The sequence below is a fragment of the Pteropus medius genome, unplaced genomic scaffold, assembly GCF_902729225.1.
Source record: "Pteropus medius unplaced genomic scaffold, Ma_sr-lr_union100, whole genome shotgun sequence".
Lineage (NCBI taxonomy): Eukaryota > Metazoa > Chordata > Mammalia > Chiroptera > Pteropodidae > Pteropus > Pteropus medius.
The window spans coordinates 831,834-851,703 of NW_024355206.1; the positions used below are offsets into that span (position 1 = coordinate 831,834).

Consider the following 19,870-nt stretch of genomic DNA (forward strand, 5'->3'; position numbering starts at 1 on the left):
CTTGCCACGGTGATTCAGGCAAGAGCTGCTCTGGGCCTGAATTCCCTTAGACGTCAGGAAAAGGAAGAAAAGGGTAATTTCAGAGAAAAGAAACATGCCTTCCGGCCACCAACCAGATGTGCATGTCACTGCTCCATGATGGCCTGGAACTGAGTGGTCCCTGAGGCCTCTTCCTTCCAGCCCAGTCCTCTGAGGTTCTGAGAGCCTCGTCAGGGCTGACTCAGGGCATCCTTGGGTCAGGCGAGTGGTTCAGATACCTGCCCTTTCTCATGAGGACCTGAGTTTTCTAGAGCTGCCGCTGCCTGGAAGCGAGGCCTTTATTCTTTCCTTTATACAGCAGTTTGTTTATTCCCCAAATAAAAACTAATAGATTCCAGCTGTTGGAATGAAGCTGTGGTCAAGCCCATGGCAAAACGATAGGTTTCCTGGCCTGAAATGCCGTCGCCGGGGGTAAGAGTTGGCGTTGAGTCATTCTCACCCCCAAGGGAACTCAGGCAAAGAACAGCCAGTACTGTGTGGGGTGCCCTTTGAAGGGGATGGGATTTTCTCTGATCTCCTGACACTGGCCATATAAACTTCAGGATTCAGTGAAGTCGAAACTTGTGTTTTAGAACTTTTTTATTTTTTGGCGGACACCTGACTTTTTTAAAACTAAACTTAAGAAAAACAGAAACTAAATTACGGTGGTCTGGGCTGAAAAACTAGGCCTCCCTGGAAATTACACGTCCTTGCTTCCGTTTTCCTCATTCGCTGTGCAGAGCTACACGGAGGGGGGGTTCTCTCTGTGGCCGGAGGGGCCCGGCCACCGGGGAGGGGCTGCGTAAGTCACTTTCTTCCACTTCCCAAAGACGAGATGCCGCAGAGGGCCCAGCCCGTTAGATCTCAATGGATGGCTCACCTCTAGAGATGTCAGACTTTGTCTTTAAGGGAATAAGGGAAAATGTCACTTTGTCGTCCTAGAGAATTAGAGCATGAGTTTGTGACATTTCTTTGGATTCCTAGATCCAGCCAGAGATGTTCATTTGAGTTTTGTTTTGAGACGCAGAGAAGGCTGTCCCCATGGCACAGAGGTGCTGAGGTCGCCTCTGAGATAAAGCCACTGTATTCACACGTACCTGTGAAATCAGAGGACCACGTGTGGCCACTCGCATTCTCTGGGGTGTGGAGGAGTCTGCCTCTCGTTAGGCCTGGATATGTTTCTGCTTCGCCTTTTGGCAGCTCTCCTGTCTGCTGTCCCACGCCTTTCCCAGTGCTAGAATCAGGAATTGAGAGATCCTGCAGCCCTAGTGTTTTGTGGAGCATGTTTTTGTTTAATGTCTGTTAAAGTCCTGCTGCTCTTAAAGTATTTTATTCTTAAAATCTTGGCTTATGGGACATATCTTTCCAGAACCGTGTACTTAAACTTCTCCAAGACAAAGCTTTGGTGATAGAGATCCCATTTTAAAATGCCTCTAAAACTCTAATGAACAGATCTGGATCCTGCGAAAATATGAAACGGTTGCCTTAGAGGAGTAGAACCTCTGGTCCCGACCTGCTCCGCGGGGTGTGTTTCCGAATGACTGATAAAGGTGCCCTGACTGCGCTTGACTGTTCTCGTCTCTCTTCCCTTCCCCCCTTACAGAGGTTCAAGCCGTACTGCTTACTGACATCTTAGTTTTCCTTCAAGAAAAAGACCAGAAATACATCTTTGCGTCATTGGTAAGCTGAATCATTAATCAGTTCTCTTTGTACTTAATAGTCGTATTCAAAACAGTTAAGTTGAACACTGCATCGTTGCTCTCCCACCCCCTCAGAACTAATTGGCTCAAGACAGAGCCCTCTGAGTAATTCGTTACACACCCTTGCAGTTGTCTGTCCCCACCCCCATCTCCGAAAAAATCATTCTTTTGCTTCCTTACGATCCTTTTGAGAGCCTTGGACATTGGATCGCTGGAGTATTTCTCACAGATTATGCCCAGAAAATCATGCTACTTTATAATATTGCCAGCCAGATTCCGTGAGGAACATGGAAGGGCTTGTCATGCAGAAAACATGACTAGAACCTTCATAGCCATAAATTGCCATTTCCGTTTTGGAACTCTTTTTCTATTTGATAAAATGTAAGTTGAATAGTGAAGTATTTCTCTTTATCCAACTTCTGTCGTTCGTTAAACCGTATTATTTTAAAAGGCATCTGGTCTTACCTTAGACCGAAGTCACCCTTACGGGTTAGAATGCCGTGTGCCTTTCTTACATCTGGCCTCTCACCTTGTCCAGGACCAGAAGTCCACAGTGATCTCTTTAAAGAAGCTGATTGTAAGGGAAGTAGCGCATGAGGAGAAAGGTTTGTTCCTGATCAGCATGGGGATGAGAGACCCGGAGATGGTGGAAGTCCATGCCAGCTCCAAAGAGGAGAGGAACAGCTGGATTCGCATCATTCAGGACACGATCAACGCCCTGTGAGCTCGGCCCCGCCGCCCACGTCTGCCTCCCCATGCCTCTGTGATTTCACACGGGACCGGGCCGCCCCCAGGGTCATCGGCATCTGAGGTAATCTTTGTTTTGTTTTGCTCGTATTAGGAACAGAGATGAAGATGAAGGAATTCCTAGTGAGAATGAGGAAGAAAAGAAAATGCTGGACACCAAAGCGCGGGAGTTAAAAGGTAAAGTTGTTGGAGGTGGTCTGAGCCCCTCGTCTGTGGAGTCCGCGGTCGCAGGAGACTGCAGTGGCCCGTCCAGCGTCTCTGCCACTCCTCAGGTCCAGCGCGGTCCCCCAGGCACTTGGAAACAGGGAGGTGAATAGCTTTTAACAAAAGGGAAACCAAATCTGAGCCGACACGCGACCTGGCACGAAACAGTTGTAGGAGTGTGTCGGCCCTAGATCAGAGGAACGGCGGCTCTCTCGCCGCAGTGTCGTGTTCTCGGACCCTCGTGTTCTTTGCACTTCGTCACAGGAGAATTTGGAGGATTGCACAGTCACAGCTAAGATTAAAACAAGAGGGAGAGAAAGGTGTTTAAGGAAAAGAATTTTCCAGTTCATCTGTTTTCATCAGTTACCCTGGCCACCGTGCCATTTGTTCACAAATGAGTTAAGAGGCGGTTTGGAGCGAAGTGTGTTTATTGATTATTTTGGACCACGATTGGTTGAATCCTTACTGTTTCGGGTAGTCTTGTCAGCATCTCCGAAAGACATGGATTCTTACCTGCATTGTGCAGATGAGAAGGATGAGGCCCACAAAGGCCCAGCAACCCCAGGTCCCACCCACAGTTCATGGCAGAGCCAGGATTCTGCTCCCTGTGTTCTAAATAGCCCAGCCTTGTGCTCTTCTGCCTATTTGCCAGTGCTTATTTAATGTTCGAAGTAAAAACTGGGCTTCGGGTAGAAATAAGGCCCAGAGTCAAATGTAAGCTGGACAAAGTGATGCCATTCTGTTCACTAGGGGGCACCAAGGGAGGTAGGCAGATTGAGACTGGAGCCAGAGTTCGACATCAGATCTGTCGGCCCGTGACTAGGATGGCCGGGCCAACACCCTCTTCTACTAACACATGTGCAGCACTTGGTCAGGCGTACTGCTAGGTGCTAGGGATACAGAGGTTCCTAAAACAGCCACTGCCATTGGGGGGGCTCACACTCTAGCGAGGGGGACATACGGTGCGTGACAGGCCACCAGTGGTTTGCTAGGCCAGAGCCACATATGACCCATACGGGACCTACTAATCCTGCCTTGGTGCGTCTCTCAGGGAGGCGGACACATGAGCTACGTCTGAAAAAAGTTACCTCACTCACCACACGAGAAAAGTTAGTCGAAGAGGGAAAAAGGCTTTGACCTGTCTGCCAGGAATGACAGGTTTGGTCTGACCCAGGGGTTCGGGGCTAAGCGATGGGAGCTTAACTGGGAAAAGCAGCACGGGACTGATAAAATATTTTTAGCAAAAGTGAAACTTAAGAAACTTTTGATTGGTGTTGAAGCCAGGCAGGAGAATTGCTTGAAGGCACGGAGGAGCCACTGGGAATGGAAAGACCGTTTGGGAGGTTTGAGATAGGTTCTGTGAGAGACGGGCTAGAGAGGGGGTGGGCCGGCGTGGACGGTGGGACAGGGCTCCAGCCTGGGTAAGCTGGAGGATGAAGATGCTCTTGACAGAGGAAGAGATCACAGGCCAAAGGGAGGAGGTGGGCGAAAGAATCGAGACGAGATTTCTGACGTGCCGAGAACCAGGCATCTTGGTGCAAGTTGCTACTTGACAGTGGGACTGGACTCAAAAGAGTGGGTAGGATGTGGGATGCTTTTTGTGGGTTATCAGCACAGAGGAAGTAATCGGAGCCATGGCAGTGCATGAGATCCCCAGGAGGAAAGTGCATAAGGGATGGATAGCAGGCCAGGATGGAGCCATGGGAACCCCAGATATTCCTTCACTGATGGCAGGTGTGCCCTGAGAGCAGACGGTAGGAAGAGAACCGGGTACGTCTTCCAAGGAGGGAGGAATCGTGCATGCGGGGAAGGATGACAGAAGCCCTCGCTGGATTCAGTAATGAGGGTACCCCTGGGAAGAGCAGATGCAGAGTGATGGGCGAAAGCCAGCAAAGAGGGGGTTGAGAAAAAAGCAGGAGGTCGGGGAGTGGAAGCAAGATCTGGCTTGTTATGTCAGAAATTCCGAGGTTTGCCTAGAAGGGCCCGGGTAGGAATCATAGAACAAAAACTTGATACTGCCTTTGTGATGAAAAAAGAGAGGAGGGAAAAAAGCTGTGTTCTGTGTTGTTCCACACGTTACCACAAGGTGGCGATCGTTTCTCAGTCATCTCATACTGATCACCAGACCTTTTCTCTATCCGCCCTGCAGAGCAACTTCAGCAAAAGGACCAGCAGATTCTACTCTTGCTGGAAGAGAAGGAGATGATTTTCCGGGACATGACCGAGTGTAGCACCCCCTTGCCAGAGGATTGCTCCCCGACTCACAGCTCTAGAATCCTCTTCCGCTCCAACACAGAAGAGGCTCTCAAAGGAGGACCTTTAATGAAAAGTGCAATAAATGAGGGTAATTTATATTCAGCGTCCCCCCCTTTATCTCTTTCCAGTGGTTTACACACTAATATTATCTACCAGCTTTTACTTTTTTATTGTACATGAAAGAAATACAGAAAACAAATACAGAAAACCACCCAATTATTTCGCTTTAGTAAGTTATACCCAGGTGATCATCTTGTAACTATTAACCAGGTCAAGCTATAAAATGTGGCCAGACACCCTGCAGGCCCTTCTCCATGTCCTGTCCCCATTAAACTTCTTTCCTCTCTCTAAAAAGGAACAGGTATTATGACTTTTAAAGTAACCACGCATGTTTCTTTATGGTTTTATGGCCAAGCGCCTATTCATAGACACTGTAATTTAGTCTTGCTCACATCTTGATAGCCTTTTAAGATTTAATTCACAGCTCCCCTCCCTCCGTCTTTTTTTCTCCACACAATTTATCTTTGAAAAACTGCGCTTTTTAACCGAAAGAATTCGCACTTTTGCTGTTTTCCAGTGGAGGTCCTTCAGAGTCTGGTGAGCGGAAGCCTGGGAGGCCCACTCGGGCCTCCTGCAGAGTCAGAGGGCGTAGCCGGCCCTGTGTCCTTGCCCCGGAGAGCAGAGACCTTTGGAGGATTCGACAGCCACCAGATGAATGCCTCAAAAGGTGAGCGATTCTGAGCCTACCTGCTTTCGTAAGCAGTGCTTGTCTGTCACACACGACGGAAAACGATCCGTACATGTGATTCCATTTCCTTGGTCCCAGTCGATCAATAAATGTTTTAGTAACACTCTAATGAATACCTAGCTGCTAAAAGACTCAAGAAGCTCTATCAGTGACACATTAATTTTGAATAATTAAAGATTTCCTTGGGGTCCAGCTAAGCTCTGGTCATAAGAGTAGCAACACTCATTGTTCCCTTCAGCGCCTAGCTCTTCTGCGTCAGTAAACTGAATAATCACGGAGCGGCCGTGGCGTCCCCTTGTTGGGCGCTCGCAGGGTTCACACACATATCCCTAAGCTGTGCACGTTGTATTCTTCTCATGGCTAATCTGTTTCACAATTTAAAAAAAAAACAACAACACCACTTTGTTTGCTTGCTTGTTCAGGAGGTGATAAGGAAGAAGGAGATGATGGCCAAGATCTTAGGAGAACAGAATCAGATAGCGGTCTGAAGAAGGTATTTTTTTTTATAAAACACACTATTTACGACCTCGTTGGCACTTCCCTTTGAATTCATAATCTTGTAATTAGTCCACTTTGATTTCGTTTTGGATGGCTGACTTGCTCTTTTTATTTCCTACTTTAAGAGGAAAACATATTTCTTAAACAAACAATACAGTTAGGCGCCCTCACGTTACTGACCATTCAGCCTTTCTGGCTTAGTGCCGTGTTTACATTCATGGTTCAGCCGTGGCCTTGGCACGACTAGTTTCATTCAGAGGTTTCTTCAGTGCCCCAAACCAACTCAAACTCTTTCCAAGGCTTGAGTGACAACAGTTCATCACGCTAGGAGTGAACCCAAGCGGGACACCGCAGCATAACTAGACATACGTTAAGTATAACATAACTCATGCCTCAGGGTCTTCATTATTTTGGAATGAAATGCATGGTTTTTTTTGTTTTATAGGGTGGAAATGCAAACCTGGCATTTATGCTGAAGAGAAACAATGAGGTAGGGGTGTCATGAGCTAGTTAAGAGTACGATTTTATTATAATTGCTAGGTTAGGAATACTCCTTTTTGCTTTGCTGGTATAAACAGGCTGACTTCTGGCTGTGAGGGGCACACCTCACAGTGCAGTTCCAGATTGGCAAGTCCGTGTCCCTGCCTTTCCCCCCGGCCCCAGGGCATCATTTTGGCACTGTATCAGAGCACTGCCTGCTAACACACTGATGTCTGCTTCTCTGCCCTCGAGAAACCTCTTGCTTTTTGTGAACTGTGGCCTGTGACACCTCCTCGGTGGCGTTTCCGGTCCCAGCGCAGAATGAAATTTGTAGCCTCCTTTCCTGTAACATGAGCCTGGGCAAAAAAAAGCCACAAGTCTGGAACATGCAAATTCACCCGTGGGTGACTGCATAGTCATTTCTCCTCCAAGGATCTGAGTTGAGTTTCTTCCCTTGAGTACTGCTTCTCAGTCAGCGTGCCTGTCGCCCTGCAGCGGCTCTGGCTCTGCACAGTGGTCGTGGCTGTGGGGTGCGTCCCTCCGGGTCTCCTGTGTTTCTTCTTGCTTTAACCTAATATCTTAAATCCCTGAGGAGCTTTGTTTTGAAATTTAGATTAAGGGACTCTTCCCTTTTTTCCCTTAAAAACATAGAATAGTTTCCCTTTCTGGGCATGGGAGCTCATCAGCGTTTATCCTTAAAAGAAATGGAGCTGCTCTCTCCCAGGCTGTTGCCCTGTGTCTGCCGCTTGCTGCGTAGCTCTCACTGACTTCTCGCCCCACCCCGTATTCAGTGGGAAGAGTCAGATAAGGAACAGTGTGAGTCCCGTGTTTTCCAGGCATTTCAGCCTGACTTACACACCACATACAGATGCGTAGCCACAGTCGGCTGCTCCTCCGTGACACCTCTCTCTCGAACAAATACATATTCATGGTAGAAAATCTGACAAATGTCCAATAACATAAAATAGGAAGAAAAACTGAGAAATTTAACTACGGTTAAGTGTTCAGTGTTTGTTTCCAGCCTTTTCTTCTACATAATATATATTCACGTCTACGTTTGTGTGAGTGTGAATAGTGAAAATGTAATTTTACGCAGTTCGTATCAATACCCCCGGAGCTTCATATCCTGAAGCTTTTTTCTTTTAACACTTATTAGAAGTATTTCTCCGGAGCCTATTTCCACAGACATGCTCTTCTTCAGCTGCATGTCGCGATGGTTGTGTACCATAATTTAATCACTCCAGTCTGGTTTTTTTTGTTTTTTTTTTTTTGTTTTTTTTGCTTTTTAAATGAGGCCGCCAAGAACATCCCTGTCCGCATTGCTTACGTGCTCCCTGTACAGGCTGCAGTGCGCACGTCCCTGCCCATCAGTGCGCACGTCCCTGCCCATCAGTGCACAGTGTTTGTTTTCACCTTTATTTCATCAACATTGGGAGTTTTCATTTTTTAATTGACGTTTTTTTTGGTTTGATGCGGTCAAGTGGTATTTCTTTATTTTGCATTTATTTGATTTCAAATAAGACAAATCATTTAATATTATCTTATTGGCCATTTGTATTTTATAAATGAATGATATTAGTTCTTGCCTGTTTTTCTGCATGGGTTTCCGTTTCTTACTGATCTCTGGGAACTTTTTTAAATCAGGGATTTTTTTCCTTTGACTTCTGTTCTGTTCAGTGCATCCTTTTCGCCCTTTAATTGTAAATAGTGAAAATTAAAGATCTCTGAGCTTTCATTTGTTGCTTCTGTCTTCAAAAAGCCTTCTCTGTTTCAAGATCAGAAAAACATTCTCCTATTTTCTTACAGCTCTTTTATGGGTTTTTTTTGTTTGTTTGTTTATTTTTTTTTACACTTAACATTTGAATCTGTTTGAATATTTTTTAGTGTGTGAGTCAGGATCCCAGGTTGATTTAGCCTATTTTCTCAGAAACATTCACTGAATATTTTTTCCTTCTCCTATTGATTTAGAATGCTACTTATACACTAAATTCTTAAGATTTGTTTCTGGATTTTCTGTTTTGTTATATTGGTATGTGTGTCATTTTTGCACCAGTTGTTTTAGATAATTGGAGATTTATGATACATCATACTGTGTGCCAACGTCCCTCCTACATACACAGTTATTTTGTTTGGTTGTGTGTTGTTTTCTTGCCTGCTTGTTCCTGCTTACTCTTTGGTGCTTTCCGTTTGAAACTATTTCTTTCAAGTGGCCGCACTTTGCTGTGTGTTACATTGGGAGGGTGTCTGGTCAGGTGACAGGCGGTGGGAGGGGTCGGTCAGGGACCCGGTCCTGGCGCGCTGAGCCCACTCTGTTCCTTTGCAGCAGGTTGCCCAGAGCATCGTTCATCTCCACGAACTCCTCAGTGCTTTGCAGGTATGTGCCTTTCTCTTTTATCCTTCACTTAATTCTTTCAAGAAAAAACAGTAAAAAGAGGATCACGTTGGCCTGTATCTTTCAGTTTGTAGGTTTGTGGGTAAATGGGGCCCTCAGTCTAGAGCACGCTGGCTCTCGGGGTGAGAATGGTCGCAGACGGATCGGTTAGAGTACTGTCGACCTGCCAAGACTGCAGTTGAGAAGCGGATGGTTGGCTGTAGGTGCTGTTGACGGCCACGCCACATAGCACGCGGGGCGCTAACACGCACTTAAGCGATCGTTTGAATCTCGAAAAGCTTTGAACGTGATTAAAAGTTTCCACATTCCGTGTGTCTGTGTGGCATTTGGATAGGGTGGCCCTCCCAAAACAGCTGCTATTCAATACTTTCTGGGAACATCCTCCAGTTCTGCTCACTTCCGTTTTTGATGATCTAACCGATTCCATTCCTGCCTGCTCGCACCCCCAAAACACACACACTGCCAGTGACTACAGACAGCATGTGACCAAGTTTTACAAAACCTGAGTTCCCAAACCATTGACCTCCCTGTTTGATTACTGCTCGCAGCTGACCTGGAGCGTTTTTCCCAGACCAGCTTAAAAGTGAGGCGAGAGTTGTCTAGTCTGCCTAGTCCCTCGTGCCCCAGGTGAGCGTCAGGAGCATCAGGAGGCTGGCTGCCCTCACAGCCAGGGTTGCAGCTCTCTGCCCCGGTGTCCCCCTCAGGGAGTGGTGTCACAGCAGGACAGCTACATCGAGGACCAGAAGCTGATGCTGTCGGAGCGGGCACTCACCCGGAGCTCGTCCCGCCCCAGCTCCCTCATCGAGCAGGAGAAGCAGCGCAGCCTGGAGAAGCAGCGCCAGGACCTGGCCAACCTGCAGAAGCAGCAGGCGCAGCTCCTGGAGGAGAAGCGCAAGCGGGAGCGCGAGTGGGAGAGCCGCGAGCGCGCGCTGCAGGAGCGCGAGGCCCGGCTGGCCCAGCGCGAGGAGGACGTGCTCCGGGGCCAGCGGGACCTGGAGCGGGACCAGGAAGAGCTGCAGCAGAGGAAGGGCGCCTACCAGCTCGACCTGGAGAGGCTGCGGGCCGCCCAGAAGCAGCTGGAACGGGAGGCGGAGCGGCTCAGCCAGAGGCAGCGGGACCCTGGCGCCTGTCAGGTAAGGGGGCCCAGAGCTGGGGCGGGCTCACTGTCTCTGTCTCCTTCACAGCCAGGTAACGGCTGCCGGCGCGAAAGAGCCTTCTGTGTGCTGAGCACCAGAAGAGAGTAAGCGGCGCGAGGGCTGTTTCTGCGGAATCTTTTTTTTTTTTTAACTAAAGGGACAGCTGAGGAAGTGAGTCTTTTCCTCCTTTTTTCACTTCCGAGAGGCTGATCAGGAGGATGGCAGTGCTGGGGCATTGGTCACTTGGAGCTGCCTGGCACTCCGCCGGCCGTCACCTTAGGCTGGAGTAGCCTCCGTGTGTCTGAGAGAACAGTGGTCAGCCAGCCGGGCTTTCGGGTGCCATCCCCTGCTCTGTGCCACACAGGACATTGGAAAGGCTCCATCTAAGGGGACCTGAAGCTGAGGATCAGGGACCACAGCACCCAGTGCCAGTGATCACCAGGCAGCAGTAGATGGTGGTGGCTTCAGCGGCCGTCAGCTGCCGGGGTGGGCTCAGCCCGGCAGACAGAGGGAGGCAGCCGCTCTTCCGGGAGAGGATGTCCGTGCGTGGGTTGGCAGCGGAGCTGCTGCTCCCGTGGGAAGGCTGTCGGTGTTGCAGCGTCTCTGTGGCCCCGAGTTTCTTTCAGGGAGGAACAGGGACACTTGGGGCGGGCAGGTGGGAAGCCTGAGTGCGCACAGACCGTCTGTCTGTGTGTGCTCATGTCGTGTTGCCGTTCGATGGATCGATTGGTCTTGGATCATAAAAGAAAATTAAACTGACATCTTCCAGAAGGGACGCTAGCTCCCTGAGAGGTTTCCAGATGTATGGTGGGAAGCAGTACATGGCTCCGTGTTGCTCTCTGTGACACGAGGACGCATTCCTCCCCGTGCCAGGACTGTGGGCACGGCTCCCAGGCACAGGGCGGGCCGGGTTAGGCCGAGCATCTTCATTGCTCTCGGTCTTTGGTTTAGCCTTTGACTAGAATCATGATGTAAACTCTGCTGTCCATACCCTCTCACCTGAACAGGCTTCTAGAACCCTTTAACCCTGAGGTAATTACTTCCGTTACTTAGTCAGTCAGTCTTCAGATCTGCCCCCCGCCCCCCATTTCTTCAGGGTGTGGGAGTTCTTTTTAAGCTGCCGCATTCGAGGTCTCACTAATCCTCTATGATGCCGATGTTAAGTGCATGCAATAAAAAGAGTAATGGTGTCAAAGGTGAAATTTGTAACTCTCGTAGATAGTGAGGGAAGGACAGTAAATGAAACTGAGTTCCGACTCCATTTACGCAGAGGGCCGTGGAGTCCACGGGAGTGGGTCACGCCAGGCCACGCTGCTCGGGTGACCTCAGCCGGCGCCCATCAGGCAGGCGCGGAGGTGCCCGCAGCCTCCGAGTCGAGCCCCTTCTCTTGCACGTGTGCAGGTTTCACATCAACACACCAAGCTGCTGAGGATCCCGTCCTTCCTCCCCAACCTCGAGGAGTCTCCCTTGCCCTGCGCACCGCCAGTCGCCAAATCGGGGTCGTTGGACTCAGAACTCTCAGTGTCCCCAAAAAGGAACAGCATCTCTCGGACATATAAAGATAAGGGGCCTTTCCACATACTGAGTTCCACCAGCCAGACCAGCAAAGCCCCAGAGGGTCCGAGCCAGACCCCGGCGACCACTCTCACGTCCTCCTCCACCCGCCTGTTCGGATTAGCAAAGCCGAAGGACAAGAAGGAGAAAAAGAAGAAGAACAAAGCAGGCCGCGCTCAGCCCGACGGTGAGTCACACACGGTCTCCCCGTGGCCACGTCGTCCCTGCACTCTGGGGAGGCGGGTGGACATTAGTGGCCTGGGACGGGTTAGAAAGGGGGGGCCTTCAAGTGTATGAAAGCCAGACCGCCCTGCTTCTCACCACACCCTCCTGCTCTGCCTGCAAAGCCGGTAAGCTCTGTTGGCTTACCTGAGACACTAACTCGGCAAGCGTCCGAAAGCCCGCCCTTGTGGCACGCGGATGCGCAGTTGAGTGCAGGCTTCGTTTTCAGGCCCCTGTGCCCCAGGCCAGGAGCTCAGACCCACCTAAAGGAAGCAGTTACAGGTCCCTGCGTTGCTGGGCCGAGTCCAGAAGTCGATAGTGACTAGGACTCAGTGAGAATGTTCCAAGATCCGAGTGACTCCTTGGAGTGACTGCAGGAAGGAGGTGACTCCAACTCTAGGAGTCGCTGGCGCGCCTGCCCCCACGGAGCGTGCGATTAAGTCACACGAGCAGCCTCCCGGTTTACGCATCACCTTCCCCCTGAATCCCGTTAGGACTGCTCTCGCCCTCCGTGCGGGAGGTTAAAGAGACATTTCTGTTTCCTAGCCCGTTTCCTGGCTGCTGCGTCTGCAGAAGCACAGGGGGCTTCAGGGAGTGAAGGATGCCACTGAGCCTCATTAACTGACGTGTTAGGGACTCTAATGATGAGCAATGATGGTCCACCAGCCCGTCGTCTGTCTGGATCCCAGAAGACTTGTGTTTGGTGATGAAAAGAGCAGTTTTCCCTGAATTTCTCTTTCCTCCTTGGCGTCACCTTTTCCAGATGGCCCTGCAGCAGCGGTGCCTGCAGAGGGAGAAGAGATCTTCTGCTGACCCCTCCGCTGCTGGCGGTGTCTACCGGCGCACCTCCCGCCACTCCTGTGTGCCCTCTCTGTCACTCGGACACCGTGCTCCTCAAGCGCCGGCCGCCCCGCGCTGCCCAGGTCCTGGACCAGAGGAACAAGTGGTCCTGAGCATTGGGGTGGCTAAGGAGGCCCCAGGTTGGTGACTGCCGGTGACTCGCGGGTTGGGGCCGGCCTTCCCGAGGACATTACACTGAGACCACCGGCCCCAGAAGTCCAGGCGATGGTTCTGGGCATGTCAGGGATTGCTAAAACCTGAAAGAATGTTTTCAAATGAGGTATGAAACGCTGGCTGCCTTTTATTTTGGGGAACCCAACTAGGAATCACACAGCAGGTGGTTTGTACTTGGTGCGTGTCCGTCTGCAGTGATCCATCTGCACGTGCGTGCTGGGTACGCAGAGTTATGCACGGGCTGTCCCAGACGCCTGGCCAGCCTGGCTCGGTGCGGGAGGCACCACGCAGCACTCAAGCAGCACGTGGGCGCTCATCACCTTGCCCTTCGGCCCCCAGGCGGTGTTCCTGCAAACCCCTGCCGCCCATACCGCACCCCGTTTTGCATGCATCTCTCATTTCGTTTTAGAAGGGACGGCAAACATTTGTGAAACCAGTGAGGGGAAGTTCGATGTGTTTCAAAAGCATACAGTCCACACCATCTTGATTTTGGTATTTCAGGCCCCCCGTCCCCCGCCCCCAAATTAATTTCATCATCAGTTGTGGAAGAAATCCTGAATTGTCTTTCCAAGAGGTTTGCCCACATATTCTGGGCACACTTGAAGTAAAGGGGCCTCCTCACCATGATCCCTGCAGTGTGACACTTTTTGGTTGTCACTGACCATTCAGAAGTGGCCATGGCCTCCCGGCAGTGTTCCTGAGACCTCGCGATGGCTCCCAGGGGAAGCCGCACCCGCCTGGCTCTCCCTGTGAGACACAGCGGGCCCCATTGGTACTCTCCAGCACCAGCCAGGGTCGCCTGCAAGGTGGTCCCACTGTGGTCCTGACTGGGACGGCTGGCCGAGGAGTAGGCTCTAGGCTCAGGTGAGGGTGTGACGCCCATACGTAGTGGTTTCCGCCAGTGCAGACGAGGGGAGAGCCGGCCCAGAAGGGTCTCTGTGTCAGAAGGCCTTGGTCATATTTAATTTCTTAACAGTTTTTCAAAGTCTAAAGGTCTGTTGGTTATTGTATTCTACTCCTGGGAGGTGCCTCTAATGCTGCCTGTATTTTATGTCCTTTTTCTTCTCTTTTTTTTTTCCTACTATGTTTTGATCTGTATTTGTTGTGGCTTGTCACCAGCCGATAGGTGTGGGACGGTTCATGGGTGATGTTTCCCTCCGAGGCCCCACACGCCTGCCACACCAGTCACCCCCACGACGGGGAGAGCCTGGGAAATTGTGTGTCTTCACCTCCTGCCTTTTGCTCGTCAGCAATGTGGGTCTTTGAACACATTCTTTTAAAAATCAAAAAAAAATCTGTAACTTGGTGCTTGTTGATGACTTGCAAGCTGGCCTTGCAGATGGAGATATTTATCTTTCAGTTTATTTGAAAGAGGTCTGGTTTAAAGCTGTTAGCTTAGATCTGTTTTATTTATTGTGTATGTGTGCGTGCGTGCGTGTGTGTGTGTGCGTTAAGGGTGAACATCCCAGCCCAAAGGTTCCAACCGCCTGATCACTGCAGAGAGTGAACAGCCCCCAGCTGCTTACTCCTCAGCATCTCTCAAAGTGCCTTGAAGGCCCGAAAGGAATTGGGGTTGAGGAAAGGGTCCCTTTCCTCCCTCCTCCATCTCATTCTTCGATCAAGGGATAGCTTCCTGCTTGAGAGTTAAGAAACTTGCCACCTGTGAGCTGCACTTGCCGTCGTGCCGTGGAGATATCTTACCTTTCAGTAACAGACATTAGGAACAAAACCAGCTGATTTTCTGTCGAAACCATGGTGTACCCCAAGGACCCTAACAGCAGAAAGCTAAGTTGCTTCCTTCAGCTGACCTCTACAGCTCCGTCTCGGCTTTCCTTAGAGCCCCGTGGAGCTCAGCTGTCTGTCCTTGTCACTTTTTTAAGTCACCCCCCGTGACTTCATGTCCCACAGAGAGAAGCACTCTGCTAGAAAGGAAGACACTGGCGAACGCAGACTCGCAGTCTCCCCTCTGGGACGGTGCGGGTCGGGCCGCCCTGCGCTCTGGGCCTGGAATAGGAAGGGCTTGGGGCCGTGAGATTTGCCGTCGCGTATGCTCTTCACGGGAGCACTGGGCACGGAGTTTGGTGCGTGGCTGCAGTTTGATTTCAATCTCAAAGTGTCCTTTGCTCCCAACTAGCTGTCATGTATAAGTTGCTTTGGTGGTTTTGGTGGCAGTTTCTAAAAATGGAGATGACACCTTCACCCACATCCTGCTCATTTAAACGGATTTGGCCAGGTTCTGGTTGGGCGGGGTTAGCATCAGAATCAGGTGGTTGTCTCCGCGTTCGCCTAAGCCGCCCACCTTCACCCTGCAGAGCGGAGAGAGCTACTTGCCAGAGCTGTGCTTCTCCATGCCTATCACCTCCTCCCTCTGAAACTGACCCTGGGGATTACTGCTACACTTGGGGCCCTCTCTCGATTGTCGCTGTCATGCTGGTGACCCTGACACTTGCTGTGGTCGCTTAGTCTGAGCCCTGTGTGGGTGTCTTTCCTCTGAGAAGGGGTCGTCTCCCTGGGTGGCTCAGATTCAATTCCCTGTGGTGTCTCCCCACACAGGAAGCCAGGCTTCTCCGCCACACTTAGAACGCTGATGCCTAACATTGTGCTTTAGGTTTTGGGGGACAGATGGAGACACCATCCAGAATCCCCAGATTTCCAGAATCTAGTGCATTTTCTGGAAGGAGCCTATATCTCCCCTCAATTATATCATCTTAGTAATTGCCATCCTGATTGGGTGACATGCACTTTACATGCTGTCATTGGCTGGCTTGATTTTTTGTGACACTCAATCATTAACTGTTTTCTTCTTTAAAAACGGAGAGGTTAAAAACATGCAAATTGCCATAATTCAGCCTTTGCCAACATTCCATCCTTTACCCCATGAGAGCTATCTGTGGGCAAGAAATCTGTATCAAGATTTGTTTTGAAAAGGTGCAAAACTTACCTTTTTTTCCTCGTAAGTCTCAGGGTAATACCACTGAAAGTTGTCCCTTTGCTTATTTGCTCCCTGGTTATTTCCCTAGGCCCCTGACATTAGTGATGAGCACAAATGTTACAACCCTTTGGCTTTCCTGGGCCTTTATTGGTGGGGAGTGGTAGTGTGTAGGGGTTTAACCAAGTAGACTCTGCCTTAAAGACGAGGCCTCTGAACTTGATCCAGAGTTGCTGTCCACAGTATTTGGTAGTCCATCCTTGGGTCTCTGAGGTGTTTTCCATGGTCTGTTCTTTCTCCCCAAGGGTTTTCATATTGGTACTGGAGCAGCAGTTTACTGCAGTGTTGATGGCCAGTTGTACCCAAAGGACAGCCAAGCCCTGGGAGGGGGATTAGAGACGGTCCTGGCGAGTGGGCTCTAGTGGACATAAAGAAGGTGGTGTGGAGGGGACTTTGCGAAAGGGCATTGATCCCCATGGTTGGACGCCCGGAAGCAACCCTTTAGACGAAACGGCCGCCGAGGCTGAAGGGGACCCATGTCTGACGTCCTTCAGCAGGCCCGTCTTGACCTGTGACCGAGGTCCTGGGGGTTGGGGCCCAGCCTTGCGCCGTCTCCTGCTGACCCACAGAGACAAGGAAGGGGGCAGCGAGTGTGTTTCGATTCGGTTCCTCCTTTCTTCCAACGTAGCATAACATTCCTAGTTGACCAGAGCTTTGGAGTCTATTGCCTGCTGGCCAGGTTTAAAATGAAAAGTATTCTGATGCCACCATAGAAGGAAAAAAAATTAAAAAAAAGAAGAAGGAAAGAAAGAAAAAAAAAGACAAAGCAAGGGCTTCTGTCCATGTTCTCATCTAATTTTGTCAGAAGATTGACAGGCCTTGAATTATTTCTCCGTATCACTAAGGTCTGAAGATGGGCAAAGCCCAGCAGGTTCAAGTCCCTCTTGCCACAGAGCGTCACCTGTGCCAGACACCCACTCTGGGCCCGGCCTGTGTGGGGGGCCTCATGCTGGGACCTGGGGCACCCGGACCTCGGCCTCTGTGCACCCCAGGGCTTCTCCCCAAGTCCTCACCTCGCCTGAACTCTGCCTTTTGCAGCCGCCTGACAGGATCAGTAGCGCGAGCTCGAGCTCACTGACAGGGACCCGCCCTGTGGTCACGGTTCGGCCTGTGTTCCTGTGTCGCTTACCCACGAGGGAGCGTGGGGGACGCCAGGATATGCAGGAGGGCGATTCCGTACACCTCATACCTCTGCTTTCGTTTATTGTTTCAGATGCTACGTGAACGTTTCTGTGCTAAAACCTATTAAATAAAAAGGGGTTAAAACCCAGATGCTGTATATTAATTTGTAATTATGTATAAAGTAAAGCAGTTTCGAACTGTAAAGATTTTTTTCAATGTGTTTTCTGGAATTTTACCACCACATGCTGGCTTTGTATTTTATTTATCTTCCTGTCTAGTTATCGGCTTCAGACCCTTGTAAAGCCCCCCTCGGCCCTTTAAAAAAAATAAATGTCCTTTAAGTCTTGATTGTGGCTATGTTCCTGTCCCCGTGGCTTCCTGGAGGGAGTCCCGCAAGATACTCTGGGTTCCTGGTAAAGGGGTTAGCGTGCCCCCCCCAGCCCCCACACACTCTAAGGAGAGCCTTCTCCCCAGTGAAACCTTGTTTCTGTACCTTTGGGGACAGGAATCAGGATATCCTAAAGCACTAAGCAGCTACTTGAGAACTCCCATTCTTTCCTGCAGCCAGCATCTAAAACCCAGGTGCCAAGAGTCAGAACTATTTCCAGTTAAATCAATGAAATAAAAAAAAAAATTGGCTTACTAACATCAGTTTGCCTACTTTTGCCAACTGTGTTCACCCCATCCGAACCCCTAAACAAGAGCAATTGCCAAAAACTCACTCAGGAGGAAAAGTCCTATTTGCCAGGAGCTCCGCAAGGATGTTCGGGATTCCATCACAGAGAGTTGGGGCCTCTGCTGAGAAACGGCTGAGACACACCGGGGGAGCTGTGGCCCACTCTGCCTGGGGGCCAGCCCTCCATCTGAGCCTGCTGCACCTCAAGACCCCTAAGTCCCCTGGACCTTGGGGATTGTGCCCCATGGCGTCATGCAAAGCTGCGTGGGTTTTTGGCTCTGCCACTTGCAAACACCCCACGCGACCGCAGAAAAGAAGAAAGTCCTGCCAGAGTGACAAGTGTCTTCTCTTTCTCAGTGAACTTGGAAGTCCACCGATTTCTTAAGAGCCTTTTGTTAGCCTTGGCAGTAGCAGCCTCCCCACAAGCCAGTGAGACACCGCTCCCTTGCCTTGGCTGTCACTGCAACTCCAGCAGTCGCCTGTCCCACTGAGACACCCCAGCAGGGCCGGGAGTTCCCATGGCCTCCCACTGCCGTTGGGTCTGAGCCAGGGACAGGCTCTGCCTGGGAGCAGGAAGAGCGAGGAGGACCCGTCGTCCTTTCCAGAGCAGCAGAGGCACAGAGCGCTCAGGGCTCCAGCAGTACTGACAGCTGTGTGCGCCCCAGGGGGCTTGGCAGACCCCTGCTCCTGAGGGGTCAGGGTGCAGAGCTCTGCCTCAGTGCAGACTTGGCCGCCGAGAGGCGTCAGTAAAAGGGGTCTTTTCTGTTTGCGGATCCCACACCAGAGCATGTGGGAGGCCAGCCACCTACACACTGCTTTAGGACGGGGTTCTAAGCAGAAGTGTGGTAACTCGTGCCACAGGACAGAAATCGGAGTCAGAAGTACAAGAGCATTGGGACACCAGAAAGTCCAAGCAAGGACTTGCCATGGAAGGGAACGCGCAGTGTGCAGGTTTCGCTTCTCCCTTGGAAGCACTTAACAAGCAGCATCAGGAATGGAATCGGTAACTCCTGGCACAAGGGGACAGGTCACCTCATCCCCCAAGCGGCCTTGGGTCTTGGATGCCACCTTCGTAGGGAGAAGCACCTCCTAGAGGCCTCCCCCACCGCACTTCCTGTTCTTGGATTCTTAAGTGATTCCAGTTTTCTTTAAAATTGCCCCCACTTGTTTAGGGAGCCTCCAGTCACGCAGAGGATGGTGAGGCAATCCAGTGGGCACTGCCCCGCCACCCCGTGCAGTGGAAGAGGGGCCTGGCGGAGTGGGCCTCCGATTCTGGGAATGTGGGTCGCTGAGCCCCACCACCCTCCCTGTCCGCACCACATCCCAAATCTCCAGCCTCTGCTGGCATCCAAGTCGGTATCCAAGTTACTGCCTGGCACGTCCCCAGGCCTCTCCAGCCTCCTTTCGTATGCTAATTGCTGCTCTGCACAGCTAGAAATAGTCCCTGCTGAAGTTTGGGCTGCTCTTCCCTTCGGGCGCCTTTGTGGAACTTCTCTCCGGGGTTGGGGGTGGGACAGGAGAGGGACCCAGGACGGCCTCCTTGGGAGAGCTGAGTGGCGGCACGGGAGTGACAGACCTAGGAACCGGCCAGCTGAGAGCCAGGCCTCCTTGGCCCGTTGCCTTTTTCCTTTGAGGGTCTCTGTGAACTTCCCACCCCGCCCCCAGCTTCGGAGTTGGAGCTAGGCGGTTGCCAAGACAACCTCATTCTTCCCATCCAAAGGCAGGGACGCTGGCCACCTGAAACAGTGCTCCCCGCACGACAGGGACCCAGCCAGTAGTGAGGAGCTGGGGAGCGGGCCAGGCCACGGTCCCACTCTGAAGGGGACTGTGGACAAAGGTCGCGAGAGCACTGGACGCAGTCAGCCTCTCAAGAAAAGTTTCAAAATCAGGAAGCCAAAGCCAGTTTCTCAAGACTGTACTTTGCAAGCAGGAGGTGAGGTTCTGTGGTTGCAGCAGACATGTCCATAGGTGGCTCATGACATGAAAAGCCTGGCGGGGGGAGGAGGCATGTGTGCCAAGAGGGACGAGCACAGCCTCTGTGCTCAAACTCGGTGTTGGCTCTGAGGTTCCTCGCAGCCAGGGCTAAAAGGGAAACGTCTTTCTAATGGGGTTTC

At 51.0% G+C, this 19,870-nt stretch overlaps 1 protein-coding gene across 13 annotated transcripts in view; it reads left to right on the forward strand.

Annotated features, from left to right (window-relative positions):
• AKAP13 (A-kinase anchoring protein 13) overlaps nucleotides 1-17,428 on the forward strand; it is a 233,549-nt gene extending 216,121 nt beyond the window's left edge. For 12 of the 13 annotated variants that reach the window (XM_039858438.1, XM_039858432.1, XM_039858433.1 and 9 more), the window contains 11 exons: nucleotides 1,622-1,698; nucleotides 2,257-2,438; nucleotides 2,560-2,642; nucleotides 4,819-5,013; nucleotides 5,503-5,652; nucleotides 6,096-6,166; nucleotides 6,617-6,661; nucleotides 8,975-9,025; nucleotides 9,748-10,176; nucleotides 11,581-11,920; nucleotides 12,719-17,428. In XM_039858438.1, the coding sequence (XP_039714372.1) occupies nucleotides 1,622-1,698; nucleotides 2,257-2,438; nucleotides 2,560-2,642; nucleotides 4,819-5,013; nucleotides 5,503-5,652; nucleotides 6,096-6,166; nucleotides 6,617-6,661; nucleotides 8,975-9,025; nucleotides 9,748-10,176; nucleotides 11,581-11,920; nucleotides 12,719-12,768 (1,673 nt within the window). In that variant the 3' untranslated portion in view covers nucleotides 12,769-17,428. The remainder of the gene's footprint in view (nucleotides 1-1,621; nucleotides 1,699-2,256; nucleotides 2,439-2,559; nucleotides 2,643-4,818; nucleotides 5,014-5,502; nucleotides 5,653-6,095; nucleotides 6,167-6,616; nucleotides 6,662-8,974; nucleotides 9,026-9,747; nucleotides 10,177-11,580; nucleotides 11,921-12,718) is intronic. The other variant, XM_039858434.1, reaches the window with a different exon arrangement.
• Nucleotides 17,429-19,870: the final 2,442 nt, after the last annotated feature.